Source organism: Otolemur garnettii, unplaced genomic scaffold, assembly GCF_000181295.1.
Source record: "Otolemur garnettii isolate 467f Iridium unplaced genomic scaffold, OtoGar3 scaffold00031, whole genome shotgun sequence".
Classification (NCBI taxonomy): domain Eukaryota; kingdom Metazoa; phylum Chordata; class Mammalia; order Primates; family Galagidae; genus Otolemur; species Otolemur garnettii.
This window is the reverse complement of record NW_003852426.1, coordinates 17876080-17892241: the sequence shown is the minus strand read 5'-3', so window position 1 is coordinate 17892241 and position 16162 is coordinate 17876080. Positions and strand designations below refer to the sequence as shown.

The following is a 16162-nucleotide window of genomic DNA, read 5'->3' as shown; positions in this document are numbered from 1 at the left end:
TCACAAATGAGGAAATCAAAATCCCAGAAGCTCAGCTATGTTACTCAAGGTCTAAAATAGACTAAAACAAACAGCACGTTCGACAGTCCCCTTTCCTTTCTTCCCTTCCCCATCTTTAGGAAACTACCGTGACTTAACTGTTTCCAAAGTAGACGCAGAGCGGCTCCCTCTACCCCTGTCCTCCCCCTCACACCCCCAACCCTGCCCCTGAAACTGGATCGAACCCAGTCCCGCAAAGTGCCCAGCATCCCCGCAGAGCGGATGACCCAACCACAGGACCACAGAGTCAGCCTCCGCAGGAAAAGCAGACCAGGGAGGCCACAAAATGGCTTGGAGGATGATCCCTCATCGTGCCCAGGTGGGAGAAGCCAGCCTCTTGCAGGTCGTGGTAAACCCAAGGGTCCGTAGGTCCGCCTCCCGAGAGCCCAGGCACCAAACTCCATCTTCAGTTTTTCTTCCGCAGACGTTTTCACCCTGAGCAGACGAGTGACTCCTGACAGGAAGAGAAAATGTCCCCAGGACGCACGCTGTCCCTCCTCATCCCAGCCTGCCTTCCGCGGACGACTCCTCAGTACCCTCTCAGTCCAAGGACGTCCATGAGGATTGGGCAGCCTGGGCAAAATGTCACAGTAAGAACATTAATTGACAACTTAATCGAATCAGGCACTAAGCTGGGGCTTTTTAACGTGTTAGCTATTTAATCCTAAACCATCCCAGGAGGTGCCTAGTTCGTGCTGTTATTAACCCTGTTTAACAGGTGAGGAAATGAGGCCCAGAGGCGTTGAGTAACATCCCGAAGGTCACACAGTAGAAAGGCTATTCTCCCGGCTGCACTTGTGCCCTTGGCCTTCTCTGGGCTGCTCCCTCAGCCCCCCTCCTCCTCTGCTGTCGGAACTTGCTCTCTAGTCTAGAACAATGCCTCTGCTGCTCCGAAGTACGACTTTATACTGTAAACCGCGTTGCTTCCCTGCGGGGTATTTGCTCAAGCGGTCTCCTTTTCTTTTGTGGAATGAAGAACTCTGTGTCCTTTCAAGTGAATTTCAGGCATAGTCAAATAAGTGAAAGACGTTTTGGAGGAACCGAGAGCCTTCCTGGTACCCCTGAAATCAGCTTCTGGGCAAGTCGTACTCAAGGTGCGCCCTTCGCGTGGACAGCAGGGGGCGCTGTGCAGCTGTGGCCTCACACCGAATGCGTTGCCCTCTCTCCCCTGCTTTCCCAAATGGGAGCCCCCCCCCCCAAGTGAGAATCTATATGCCAGAAGCAAACTTCCTGGTTTCCATACCTCTGCAGTCCTCCTTCCTGTCCCTGGGCCCACCTGACAGACCTGTCTCCATCCTGTTTCTAGGAACCATCCTGACCTGAGGTTCCTGGAATATGAGGTTGGACACACATTAGGAGCCTCAGTCCTCATTGGCGTCCAGTTCTGATCTCCTGTCCCCCTTCTGGCCACTGGAATTGTGCCTACCTCCTGAGACTGATGAGCCTCCGAGGTTGTGTTCTGGTTAAAGGTTTGAAATACTAGCTTTTCTCCCATCGTTTAGCTCTGTCCTGGACAGCGACCTGCCTCATGCCAAACACCATGGGTGTGCCTGAGCTGTGGTCATGCCCTAAGCCCTCTGCCCGGAGCCCATTTTTCTGCCTCCAGAAGCCTCTGGTGCTCCCTACTGTCCATTCTGGACTTTAGAGGACATGGTCCTGTGAATTTGCACCCAGGGCTGTAGTGCTTGTTGAGGTCCCCAAAATGGTCTGCCCTGATCCCAGCTACAGTTATAGACCCCTCTGATGCCAGGTATATCCACATGTGAAAAGCACAGGCCCAAATTACTGAGAAAATTCAGTAGACACAGGGCCACTTGCAGAGAATATCCTGAAGGAAGGCACTCCTTGTCCCTCACCCACCTCATACCTCAAACATAGACTAAGTTGTAAAGGAGAGAATGATGTAGTGAGGACTTCACTGGAGAATTGTCAGTGTGTTTCCGTCTCCTCCCTAGACCTCCCCCTAACAGTGGCAGAGCCCTTTGTACCTCTCAGGTCTAGTAATAGTGTAATGCTGGATCTTGACTTCTACGGTTTCCTCCAGTTTTTACCACAGTCAACTAAGTGCACCCAACTAGCTGGGGGCAAAGCCTCCGCCACACTTCCCTTCTCGAATGGCTGGATACAATATTCCCAGGCAGCTCCTCTTCCATTTGAGGCAGTCTGATAATCCTAAAACAGGTGGTTGTCAAATCAGGACCTTCATAGAATGGCCAGCTGTGTTTCTAATAGGTCATCTGAATTAGTGACTTTCCATTAGTGACAAGTTCAGAAATGCCACAGGAATGTTCCACCAAGGATGAACTTTACAGAAAAGGAAATGGGCAGAGATTGGAAAGTTGACCTTTGTTCATGTTTTCCTATACAAATCCCCATGTGAGGATAGTTGATGAAGGATGATATGCCTGGATTCTCCCCCTCTTTGTTTCCCCAGCACCTCACACAGCCAGTCGGGGTATATGACAAAGCCCTCTTGGTCCTCGTCTCCCTGGGGCCATGTGCCAGTGTCCCACACCAGCACAGCATCAGGTGACCGGACCTGTAACACCGATGGTTCTTAAGTGTACGTCCAACTCAGAATGGCTTTGGTTCCAGGACATTCAACTACTTGCTTTGCCCCATTGCTCAACATATGGGCCATGGCCCAGAAACAGAAGAAATGTAAAGAAGAAAATTTAAAATGGGGCTACTGCCAACTGGAGATTAAAAATTTAAAAAAAAAAAAAAAGTCTGAGACTCATCTCCAGCCATGCAGCAGGCCAGGAAACCTCTCCAAGACAAAGCCATTGCCAAAGCTGATCATCCTCGCCCACTTTCCCCTAGTACCGCGCAGGCTCCTGGCTGTCATTCTGTTTGCCATTCTGTGTTATTTCTCCCCTTCCTGGCTGCCTAACATGTGTTTCCTGATGGTTTCACCTGTGTAGAAATAAGCCTCAGGGCTTGGCTGTGAGTAGGCAGCCAATTTGCCACAACCTCACCCACACACCTTAGGAATGATTCTGGGCTCCACTTCACTAGGAAGAGATAGGCCTGTTGCTCTGCGATTTCAATCAATCAATTCCCCCTTCTCAACAATGGGGCTATTATAAGTGTCACCACTCACTGACAAGCTACAATTAAGGTGTGTGAGTGCTGGAGACAGCAAGGGTGTATCCTGTCTCAGAGCAGGTGGAGGTGTGCTGACAGTATCCTCTCACTGAAGACAGAAAATCAAGCGTCCTTCAGACTTGGTCATGTAAATTGAAGTGACATAGGTTTTCAAGAAAATGTACATATTTTTGTGTATGTGCTGGGCAATAAAGAAGTTTCCATTCTCTGAAAGGTATGTCCTTCCTCCTTCCCACCTCCTTCCAGCATCATGCAGCAGGCAATGGTGTGCTCACAGGGAATACTGAGCGTGCTCACAGGGAATACTGAGCGTGCTCCCAGGGCATACTGAGTGTGCTCACAGGGAATACTGAGCGTGCTCCCAGGGCATACTGAGCGTGCTCACAGGGCATACTGAGCAGCTTCACACAACCTGCAGGTAAAGTTTCTCCTTCAGCTTTGAATACTCACAATTCATCCTCAACGATTCATGAATTAAGATCCATTGGGTGGGCTTAATGATGCATTCTAAATGAAGGGAAAAAATAACAGTGGTGATAAAGAGTAATGATATTGACAAGAAAGTAAATATACGTATATCCATTATATGTCTGTCTAGAGATAAACATATGAAAATGAGAGAAGTGGACACAACTACCCAGAATTTAATTATCATATGTTGCTGAATCTAACAGCATAAGCTACGTCCTTATCTTCATGTCCTGCTGAAAAATAAAAAAGTAAAATTTGTCAATTAAACCATGACACACTACTGATAGTAAGAAACATTCTAATTTCAGAAATGTTAAAAGTTGAAGAAAATGCCTATCTTAAGTTGGATAAACTATAGTCCTAAGAGTCACACTTAATATTAGCTAAACATAAATGGTAGTTCCCAATGGTTCCAGAAAGTTTTTTGTTTCTTTTTAAGGAAGCATCTTTTCATGAGAATCTGTTGTTTGAACAAATAGCTCCTAATTTGTACAACAAAGTTGGTGATTTTAGCTGGTGCCTTAAAAGACAGAGCCAGGTCCAAAGTCTTCAAGATCTATAAGTGCCTACATGCTCTAATCCAAAGAAGGGTGGTTGACAGGAGAGAGTGCTGAACAAAGAAAATAGGAAAGAGATTTTGATGCCTGTTAGTCCTGGTTGTACTTTTGCTCTTTATTGGTGGGGTGACCTCATGTGCAATCTATAAGTATTTGGGCTTTGATTCCCTTAAATCCTGTAATATGAGAAAGTGAGAGTGGAATCTCATTTCTATCTCATCTGTCATTTCCCAGCTCTTATATGAATCTGTGATCTTGGAATCATGTGATCCTTCTCAATGGGTTCAAATGTCTAGACCTGAAACACATTTGATGTGAAAAATTCCCTTGAAGGGTATATTTTGCTGGCCTGCAGTGTTAGCAGGACACTCCAAATGTATTACGTGAAGAAATGAATGAATTGATTCTCCTTGCTAACAAATCCTGAGTACTAAGCTACATATAATATTTATCTCTGCATAACTGGTGACTCTGACCGTCCAGTGTTGAGACCAAGAAGGAGAGGCTTACCTCTGCTGCCCTCGATTTCCCCTTTAGCGAAGCCATCTTCATCTTTAAAGCATCTCTTATCTAAAGAGACAAGGACAATGAGAAATACCTCAGATATCAGAGGAAACAAAATCACCAAGGCTGAGACTCTTGTCCTGAATCTTTGAGACCAGTAACCTGATAGAAGCAACATCAGATGGCTTAGCATAAAAGCCTGGCGAGTAGTAAGACTTGAGTAAAAGTCGAGCTGTGGTTATAACTAGATTTAGAATTAAGATTAAAGTTGTAGTCATGGGCTCAGCGCCTGTGGCTCAAGCAGCTAAGGCTCCAGCCACATACACCAGAGCTGGCAGTTTCGAATCCAGCCCAGGCCTGCCAAACAACAATGACAATTGCAACCAAAAAATAGCCAGGCATTGTGGCAGACGCCTGTGGTCCCAGCTACTTGGGAGGCTGAGGCAAGAGAATCGCTTACGCCCAGGAGTTGCAGGTTGCTGTGAGCTATGATGCTACAGCACTCTACCCAGGGCGACAGCTTGAAGCTCTGTCTCAAAAATAAAATAAAATAAAATAAGATAAATAAAATAAAATAAAATTGCAGTCATGGTTTCTATTCCTTTCACCAGCAATACTTGCACACAGCTCCCTATTAACATGATAAAGAGCTAGAAATGAAAGACTGTAATTCTCTCCTTTCCTCCTCACAGCCGATTCCTGAGCCATCCTCACCAACTCAGCTCCCCTGGACTGTGCTTTCTGATAAAACCCACTTCATCCTTCTGCTTCCCTCAGCCACATGGAAACCGTTTACAATGAGTGAAACAAATTCAATTTACCTTGTGATCTGAAATGGTTCCAAACAGCAAGATGAAAAAACCCTGCGGTAAAAGTCAACAGAATCGTGAGGGACAGCTTATCAAAGAATATCCCAGCTGTTATTTGAATACAACTCTTCTGGAGAACTTCTAGGGCAATTCTTGGACATTAGGAACTGTGGTTTCTACTGGGGCAGATAAAAATTCACTGATGGTATTTCCTCGGAGCCCACCTCCACCCTGGGAAAAGGACGGCCCTCATGGAAGTGTGCAGACGGCTGTTGACATTGATTTCATGGTAAAGATATAGGATAAAGTTTCAACCTTCATAAATCTCGTTCCAAATATTGCAGTAGCTGTTCTGACTCATGATGACAGCAACACTGGATACACAGAGTCAAAATCACAATCATGGAAGGGGTCTTAAGAAAATGTAATTTGTGTGGTTGTCTAAGTTGGAATTAAAAGTCAGCAAACAGACAACCAGGAAGCTGGAAAAAGAAGAAGTTTCTGCAGAAAAGAAAGAGAAGACTACAGAGACTTGTGATGTCAGGGTGTTTTCACGATCTAAGCATAGATTCAGGCGACAGAAACACTAATCAGATGACTAAATAATTTAAATGTAAATCACAGGGAAAATTTGCTGAGAAAAGAAAACATGTAAGTAAATGTGTTTGGATATTTTTCTGTCTTTCAAGAAAAAAGAAACACAAATGGTCTGAAAAAGAAATAGAAAGTGAAACTTCCTGGGGTTTAAGTCGCAAAGTGGCAAAGAGGATGAGGTCATTAGTCACCAGAGTGACTCGGAGAGGGAGGAAGAGTATCAGAACCCCATTTAAAAACCACTTAGCCAAAGGTTTCTCTGTAAAGCAATGCATCAGGAAGAGTAAAGTAAACGTACCCTATATCTATTGAAGAATTATGAGTAAGATAGGTTCCATTGATCTGAGGTCTCGTTTCTTTAAAGTCTATTTTATAGTTTACATGATGTTTTTTAAAAAAACAACAGTGACATGTTAAAAGGAATACATTGTTGCTTTATTAAGTGGTTATATTTTTATTATTTAAAGCAGTAGTTAGAAAAATTTTTCTGCAAAGGACAAAATAGCAAACATTTTAGGCTTTGTAGTTCATATGGTCTCTGTTCAACTACTCAAATTTGCCATTGTAGCTCAAAAGCAGGTAAAGGAATAACTAGAAACAAATAAGCACAGCCGGGTTCCTGTAAAATCCTGTTTACAAAAACAAGTAGCAGGCTGTAGTAGCCAACTCCTGATGAAAGCATAACTAAAGAATATGGACTCATAAAGTATAGAATACAGTCTGGTTAGTGATAGCTTCCCAAAAGTGCAAGCTTCGTAGCCAAGAGGGAGTGAAATAACTTGTAGACAGACAATCTTGCCGAGTCAAGTATAGAAGAGTTGGGAAAGACCCTAGAGACCAGTCCAGATCCATGCCTTTATTTTGTAGATGAGAAGGTTAAGGCCCAGAGAAAAGTGACAATCCCAAGATCAGGTACCGTATGGCAAGATCCAGCTCCACGAATAACAATTTAACATTTATTTCACAAGAAATAGTAGGCAAGAGGCATGAGAACTCCCTGTCTGGCTAACACTAAAGGGAAAGGCAGTAGCCGCATCTTCATATTACAGAAAATAGCTGTTATTTCACTGAGTTCCAAAAGACACTGAAGAAAGGATAAAAATCACGTTTGAGACATAACACATGAGTGTAGCCTCCCACATCTCTGACTAACGAGCAGTCCTCTATAAGTGAAGGTCAACAGTCACTGACATTGAAACTTTGGAAGGGATACAGGGAGATAAGTCAGAAAGGAAGGAAGGAGAGTCCCACCCAACCAGCATGATCAGCTAAATCTCCCTTATCAGTAGGGTGAGAGATGCCTCAGCCATTATCCCTGAGATACGGAAGGAAATGGAAAAAATATTTTGTGTTCCAGAGTTTTACATCATAGCCGTTTTCTGTTGTCTACACAGAATAACGAGCGACAGTCTCCCTTTGGGAACTTACCTGGAAAGCGTTGAGCAGGGCAAAGATGATATGGAACATCAAGGATGTGCCTTCGATGAGAGTGGCGATTCCAAACCCCCAGGTCAGTCCCAGCAGCGGGGTGAGAATGGCAATATTTTTGCTGATCCTCATGACAATGGCCACATCTTGAGACTTGGAACTGCCAATGGAAGGCCTCTGGGTGTTGACAGCAACAATCAGAACCACCACCAGATTCACAGCCACGATGACCAAGGCTGGGGCCGCAAACGCCAACAGGGCCTTGGTGTTGTCCCAGTTGAGCCAACAGGCCTCGGGTCTCAGGTAGCCTTTCTTGGGCTCTGTGATAGCAACCGTGATGACAGCAATGACCAGCGGACACCCATAGCCAGTGGCAAAGCCAAGGACCATCATTCGGGACTTCAGCATCCTACGGAAAACGACCAGTATTCCGTACGTGATGAGCAGAGCTTTGAAGAGCATCCAGAAAAACAGACAGAGGTAAAAGAAGTGGCAAAAGAACGTCACCGCGACACACCACTTGTGGTCCTGGGCCCTGACGTTAAAGTTAGAGCCGAGGATGAAGCACACGTTGGCGGTCAGGAGCGACACAGCTATGTTCACGATGCATACGTGACGCATGTACGCGATCTCCGTCACCACCACCCGGGACCACACTGTGGCTTCAATGAACAGGCAAAGGACCAAGCTGAGGATGGAGACGCTGAGGCCAATGCAGGTGATATACTCCAGGATTTTGTCCGTCACAGATTTGGGGGACATGAGAATGGAAAAAGACGTCACCACGTTGGTGTAGTTGCAGCGGCATTTCACCTTGTTCTTACTGCCCAGCACTGTTGTACACGCTTCCTTATCCCACCTCCTTTTCCCCGAGTGCCAGCCGGCGCACTGGGCCCTGGCACTGTGGGATCGATTGATCCTTTCAAAGGTGAGTAAGATTTCGTTCACTCTTTCTGGTAAAGCCAGTGATAGGACCAGACCATTTATGGGTCTGTGAAGACTCACGTTTTGCAAGGGGGCCTCCTTCAGAATGGCCCCCAGGGTTGGGAAAGCTATGCTAATGGCTTGAGAGGCGTTCGGCCTCAGTTTCCACAGCTCTTGCCTGGGAATTTCTACCATTCCTAAGATACCTTCTGTCGCATTGCTCATGCTCACAGAGAAATTGAAACTTCCCTGCGAGGTATTTTGGTGGATGTGGAACCCTTTTGTCTGGATGAAGCGCTCGTCCGCAATGTTCTCAAATTCATTGTGAATGTGGAGCTGCCTGGCAAACAAATTCACTGCCTGCAACAAATCGGAGCTGGCGCTTTCGTCCGGAATGAAAGCCCAGTTTGCGAGGGCTGCTGGGTCGAGGATATGGTTGGCCACGGAACTGTAGCTCTGCCGGGGAGAAAAGTGGACATTGTCCTAAGGATTTATACGTGATTGTACAAAGTCAGTTTCTAAAATCCGAGATTTCTAAAGATCAAATTAGCTGACCTATTTCTCTTTAAACTTCCTGTTTATTAGAATCCTATGTGGCTAAGGCTGCACAGAGGGAAGAAAAGTAGAAGAATGCAAAAAAAAGGGGGGGGGGGAAAGGCCCACACCAGCTTTATTATTGCACCCAGGGCAGCCTAACTGCAGTGTGTCAAACCTGAGTTTCCCGTGCAATATTAATGATTGCTTAATGGAGAGGAATGAAGGTAGATTCTACAGTAATCTAAGTTTGAGAAAGATCGCGTATCACCTCCTAGTATCCCCCTTCCTCTTATAAGCAATTCCAAATTTCCTTAGGCTGTTAAAGGCTCTGAAAAGTTCCACCGTATGGAAACTGGCTTAATTTTATAATTGACTACAACTGTTGTTCTACAGATCTTCCTTTAAGAAATGGAACCTCCATTAATGTTTTTCAGAACAGGTGTGTCCTACAGCATATAATTTTGGAAAGCCTATTGTAGATTCAGTCTTGTTCTTGAAAATATTAAATATGCAAAAAAAAAAAAAATATGGAGCCAAGAGGATCACTTGAGCTCAGGATTTCGAGACCAGCCTGAGCAGGAGCAAGACCCTATCTCTACTAAAAAAAGAAAAATCAGCCAGGTCTGGTGGCAGACACCGGTAGTAACAGTTACTTAGCTGGCTGTGGTAGCTGAGGATTGCTTGAGCCCAGGAGTTTGAGGTTGCTGTGAGCTAGGCTGATGCCATGGCACTCTAACCTGGATGGTAGAGTGAGACTCTCTTCTCCTCCGAAAAAATATATTTATGTATATTAAAAATATTCTAACTTCTTGAAAACTTCTATAAGCTAGAATGAATTAATATCCAAAAGTGAAATGCCTCCTGTTTTTACAGTGGTTGTATCTCTTCACCTGAAAAGTGCATTTGAAACCATTAAAAGTTCAAAATTTTCAAGTAAAACATTGTCAGTTTTTAACACAATTAAAGAATACCTTCATTTTTTCCCGGGTAACATTATCAGACAAGTCTATAGAAATATTTTTTAATAACTCCACTATAAATGCGATATTTCCAGACGTGGCTTCTGACGCTTTCACAACATCCACTATGCAGGCGTAATCGACAGGGCAGTGTTGGCGGATTCCTTGGGCTACACTCTCAATGCGCTCTGGAGCTCGAAAGTCGAGAACGCGCAGAGGTATCGATGCTGCTGCTACCGAAAGGCGAGCTTCGCTATTTGGATCCTGTTTAAAAAAAAAAAGATGTTTCATTCAAAAATGATTAAATACCAACCATGTGTCCGACCGGAAGAGCAAAAAACACAAACAATACCCATGGGGAAGAGAAATGGAGGGATCAGGTATGGTCCCAGATGGGCAGGGAGCCCAGCAAACTTCCCACAAAGATCAGGATAGTGACCTTTTCTAGTGGACGCTGCTTCAGGACAGTGATTTTTAACTCAAGTAGTATAGCAAGACAATTTTCTACAGAAATGTGGGGAAAGAAAAGCTCCGTGAAATGTCAGGGGAGAGTGGGTTTTGGAGGTTGGCAGATCAAACAGAGAACTGAATGCTCAGGAATTGCAATTTCAAAAAGTTAAGAGTTTCCCAACTGGAAGAGATTACTTGCTCATTTTCTGATACTTTTACCTACAATCCCTCAGAATGTGACTTTGAATAAGGCAAAGCAATAATTTATTTCATTTAATTCACTTTTGAATGCCACTATCGTTGCAAGGACATCTACATGATACCTAGGCTAAGTGTGAAGGAAAATAAAAAATCTCAACTCCTATGCAAAAGAGAAGGTCAAGGCTGGAGGCTGAGGGATTGCAACGCCCCCTTCCAAATGAATAGATGTTGTGACATTATGCGTTAGCGTCTACTAGGATCACCTCCCCAGATAATTCACGAGGAAATTCTTTGCAGGCCTTCCATAAACAGGGACATGCAGGTTGTAACTTTGGGTCTGTAGGTTAAGTCTAGCTCCTAAAACAAAGATTCCACATTAATAATCTTGATTATTTTCCCCAGTACAGAACAGAGACAGTATCAATCATTCTCTCACCTACCCAGGGACATTTACATAATTGAAAGTGTGTTTCCTGGGCACTAATTAAGTCTCATGAGAAAGTAACCATTTGCTTCACCACCTACCCCTCTCCTCCTTTTCCATTCTGTATGCCCTCTCCCCTTAAATATAGAGTTCCCAAACCCCTGTTCTGAAAAAACAGTCATAGATGCACCTATGTCTTATGTTTTGTTTTTTTTCTGGGTGCATCCTCAAACTGGCTTACTAAACCTCCATTGACTGAGAGTTTTGCCTCATTCGCTTATTTGGGGCTGTCATAAATGACAGAGACTGCATCTGCAATCCCTTTATAAAATCACTGTTAAAATTTTAGGAAACAGAGATCCGTGGCTTCCATGAGATTGGAGGGGAGGTAAAAGGAAATGGTTGCTAAGTGAAAGGACAGAAAAGAAGAGATTTCAATTTTAACTGGAATGTGTTATATTCATTCAATTTCTATTCCCTCTACATCAATCATACATCTCTTCTTTCTTTTGATCAAGGATTAAAAGTATTGGAAAGAGATAGCAAAACAAATTTCATTCCAGACACATTTAGCTGATTAATGGACTAGCACAAGATGCATGGACATCCACCTTTAAAGATAACACTTAACTGCTAATATAGTCATTTACACCATAGTATAAATGAGTTACAGTGGGTTTTTGTTTTGTTTTTTTTTTTAAGAAAAGATTTTTAGAAGGAGAAATAAAGAAAGCGGGGAGAAGAAGGAATGCACCTGAGAGTTTAAGAGAGGAAACAAGGATAAGAAACAAATTTAGCCTGCTTTGTAGATTTTCCTAAATCTGAGATGCATTATTCATGCTGAACAGATCACATTAAACATGGCTCTGCTACCCCCTTGGGGTTGGATCCTGTTGGCAATAATTTCCAAATGCATCACCTTAAAGAGTGTTTCCACAGAAAGGCTGGTACATGTTTCAGTTGATTTTTGCCACTTTTTTTTATTACATGAAAATCCTATTTCTCCATAAAACTGCTTAGCACAGGGTTGGCTGCAGATGGAAGAAGAGATGCAAGGTCCATGGCATTTTTCTGAAAAGGATAAATAGAGAGCAAGAGAGACTTAATTAGCATTTCTAAATTCTGAAACGTGCATCTCATTTATTCTGGGAATTCTGGGGCTGCTTCCCCTCCTCTTCCAGGAGGAAGTGACATTGAACTGGGTCCACAGCAATGAGTAAGAGCGGCCAAGTAGATGGGAGGCAAGCAGATGCAAGTAGATGGCATGCATGGAAGGTCATTCCAAAAGGCTAGTTCAGGCTCGGCGCCTATAGCTCAACCGGCTAAGGCGCCAGCCACGTACACCTAAGGTGGCGGGTTTGAATCCCCAGCCCGGACCCGCCAAACAACAATGACGGCTGCAACCAAAAAATGGCCGGGCGTTGTGGCGGGCGCCTGTGGTCCCAGCTACTTGGGAGGCGGAGGCAGGAGACTCGCTTGAGCCCAGGAGTTGGAGGTTGCTGTGAGCTGTAATGCCACGGCACTCTGCCCAGGGGGACAGCTTGAGGCTCTGTCTCAAAAAAAAAACAAACAAACAAACAAAAAAAAGGCTAGTTCAGAGCTCCTGAGAGTGGAAGTGGCAAGAGATAAGCGTGGGAAGGAAATCAGGGCTTAAGTCATTAAGGGCTGGAACGCTGTGCCAATGTGAGAATTACCAACAAAACACAATTAGGAGGTGCCTGTGGTTCAAAGGTGTAGAGCACTGGCCCCATATACCAGAGGTGGCGGGTTCAAACCCAGCCCTGGCCAAAAAAAAACCACGATTGAATTTATTTTTGAAAGATAATCGTCAATAGCATAGCACAGGAGTCAATAAACTTTTCTGTAAAAAAAAAACAAAAACCTAAGTTGGAAGCCCAGTTAAATATTAATTACATTCTGATACAAGTGAGTTTCATTATTCTCAGGAGTTACATTGTATAAACTCACCATGAACCCTAAATTAGCAAATACTGAACCGTTAGTCATATGGTAACGTAATGTTAGATTCCTATGAGCTTCTGCTCACGTTTTCATCAATTGATCAATATATGACCTTGTTTTAAGTGTATTTCTACTTAAAGTGACCTTAATACGTATTTTGATTCATTAACATTGAACTCATAAATAATAGCACTGTAACTCATGCCTGAATAAAGCATATCTAATATATATATGTGTATATATATATACATATTCTCCATAGAGCACATCACAGATTTCTTAGTCTCTTGGATAGCACTTCAGTACTATGTTTGGGGCCATTTTAAACAGCAAGAGCATCAATAAAAAGAACAAAAAGTCTAAAAAATAAAACCTGTGGCACTACAGAGACTGGGAAAAGCTGCTTTATAATACAAAAGTTTGGAACAAGAAAGCTGACACCACCTTGTCCAGCCTCAGCTGGGAACAAGTGCATCAGGCAATTTCCTCGTTTGCTGTTCTTCACATATCTGTGAATGACCCCAAAAACTGTGAGTATTGATTTAAAAATTACAAATTAATTTCAATGAGTAGGCAAATTCCCAAATTCAGAATCAGCAAATAGTAAAAGTCAACTGTAAATGCTCAGATAAACAGCAAATAATTTTTTAGTATATGTATGACCCATGCAATACTATTCATTATTTATCCGAAATTCCAATTTAACCTGGCATTCGACATTATTCTTTGCTGTTTGCAAAATACGGTAACCTTAGGCAGAGAGTAAATATTTTGAGCTTTACAGGCCATAGGGTCTCTGTGACAACTATTCAGTTCTGCATTTGTAGTGTGAAAGCAGCCGGAGACAATATGTCACTGAATGGGAATATCTGTGTTTCAATAAAACTTTATTTACAAAAATTAGTGCCAGGCCAACTTTGCCCTGTGAGTGAGAGTGGATTGACTTGAGACAGGGAATACAAGAATGAGGCTGTGGAAGTTTTCTCAGGAAGAATTGCTTTATGATAGTGGCTGAGGCAGGAGAAGGAGGTGATGATGCTAAAAGTGACTGGAGTGTGGAAATCAACAAAATGAGGTGACCCCTTGGCTGAGATCAAGGAGTGCACGGATGATTATGAGTTGGACAGCTCTGTGAATGATACCGTTCACCAGGAGAGGAAACAAGGGCTCGCATCTTCCCTTAACATCTACCAAGTACATTGATTTTTGCAAGTTAATGAACCAGAGTAGTTCCCAATTTCTTCATCTATATAGTTTGGAGATGATCCATAGTGTTTTACAAAAATTGAATGAGACAGCATCTTGGACAGCACGGAGATATGTGTTGTCATAAATGCCTGATAAATGTCAGCGACCTTTCTCTCCACTTTCCTTTCTAAATTCCACATCTATATACAAATATATTTTCCACCAAAGGCATGCCTAGCCAAGCTGGGCAGAGGCCAGTTATCCCTACTATTTGGGTGAGAAGCACATGATTTCACCGTGCTACTGCCATTAATTGCATCCTTACTTTACTTCTCACTTCTTGAGACGAACCAGTCCTATCACCAGTATACCCAGCCTACATTGCTTGTATCGGCCGCTCAGCACCAGAACATGGCATACTGAAAATACCTTTGAATATAGAAATAAGAGATTCTTGTCCTCTTTGCTTTTCTGCCTCCTGTTATTTCATTAGTTTGGACAGATTTTCATTTTAAGTTTGAAAATGGACACTTACCTACGGTGAATATTGGCCAGCTGCTTTCATTGACAATGGGGTAATTGTAAGAAAAATCTATCAGTGCTGGGCAGCATGGAGAACCAGTAGAGATTGTTACTCAGCGGGAAAGCCTGTGGTCTGGGGACCTTCTTTCAACATCAGTGCCCTTCCTTTATTCTGCCCTGTCTCCAGAGGGACAAAGACCACTCTGTAGCTACATACCTTGCATCTTTCCAGGCTTGGGTTTCCCTTCAGAACTTTGAAGTTTATTTCCAGCCTGAAAAACATAAATTCCCAAAGGGCCTTGTTACTGTGGGACTCTCCTCCCTCACCCCACCTGCCTGTGACTATGAAGAGAAGATGTGGTCAGGACTAGGAAGAAAACTTGAGCAGATGCAGATGCTGGTAGTGCAGGCACTTGTTGAAGACAACACGGGGAGAGCAGAGAATGCTCTGAAGCATTCAGAGGTGACGGCAAGAGCCCCGTCGGTGGCCACTTGGGCTCCCAAGGTAAATCTGGTGGATCTGGTACATCTTTTGAAGTTTAAGTGTCCAAGGAGGACACAGATGACAATTACGACTGAGCTGCTCTCTGGCTGTATTAACTGTCAACATGAAATGGAGCTAATGTGGCCACCAGGTCCTGCCTATCCTCAGAAGGAAGCAATGAGCAGAGACTGAGAATAAACTCTAGGCTGCAATCATAGAATCACAAAGGACTGTAAATATTAAAAAAGTTTTTAAAACTTTAAACTCCATATAAGGAAATGAAGATTCAGAAAAGTGAGACAACTTGTGTGACTCCTGAGAAGTTAAGCGCTGAGCCTCCGCTGCCCGGCTCGAGGTAGGACTTCAGTTAAGGGCTGAGCCTCCACTGCCTGGCTCGAGGTACGACTTCTTGCAACAGCTGCCGGTCTGCGTTTTTTGTGGCTTCCACGGCGATTATTCTCCTGTACTATTCTTCCCAGAAGGTCCCTGTCATCTCTCCCCTTTTCTTTGTTCCCTTCTTTAAAAATTTACTATCGGCAAGAGTGAACTTGTAACTATTTGAAAATGTATTTACAAAGACATGTTATTTATCAGAAATCGAGGCTTCTGAGGGGAAATGAGGGATTTCTCTCGGGAACACATAGGAATGGATCAAACTTACTTTTATGTAAATCTTGGATTTATAATGGGAACATTCTGTGGCCAGATATAACATTAAACAGTAAATCATGGTTGCCTGGGACTTCATTGTCACATTGGGATCTTCGCCTGCAATGGAAACAGAAGGTGGATCTGACTAACGGTGGCAACGTCAGGCAAACGACACAGCACTCAGCAGGCTGCCCAGCCACCGAGTGAGCCCGGGGATACCCTGAGATATTCAGTCCAAGTCAACCCGCCCCAGGAAAGGACATCAATACCTACTTCCAAATCAGCTAAAAGGTGAAAAAGGAAAGGCTTTGTCTTCACTGTTGACTGTTCTACAGCAGAAGGCAGGAATG

The 16162-nt window shown here is 43.6% G+C and overlaps 1 protein-coding gene across 1 annotated transcript; it reads right to left on the bottom strand.

Annotated features, from left to right (window-relative positions):
- Positions 1-574: 574 nt before the first annotated feature.
- Positions 575-15909, bottom strand: ADGRF4 (adhesion G protein-coupled receptor F4). The gene is made up of 9 exons (XM_003789250.3): positions 15823-15909; positions 14895-14949; positions 11925-12076; positions 9943-10194; positions 7511-8890; positions 5501-5542; positions 4686-4745; positions 3598-3654; positions 575-612 (listed from the first exon to the last, which is right to left on the bottom strand). The coding sequence occupies exons 1-8, from the start codon at positions 15907-15909 to the stop codon at positions 3622-3624; spliced, it is 2061 nt and encodes a 686-aa protein (XP_003789298.2). The 3' UTR covers positions 575-612; positions 3598-3621.
- Between the last annotated feature and the right edge of the window lie 253 nt (positions 15910-16162).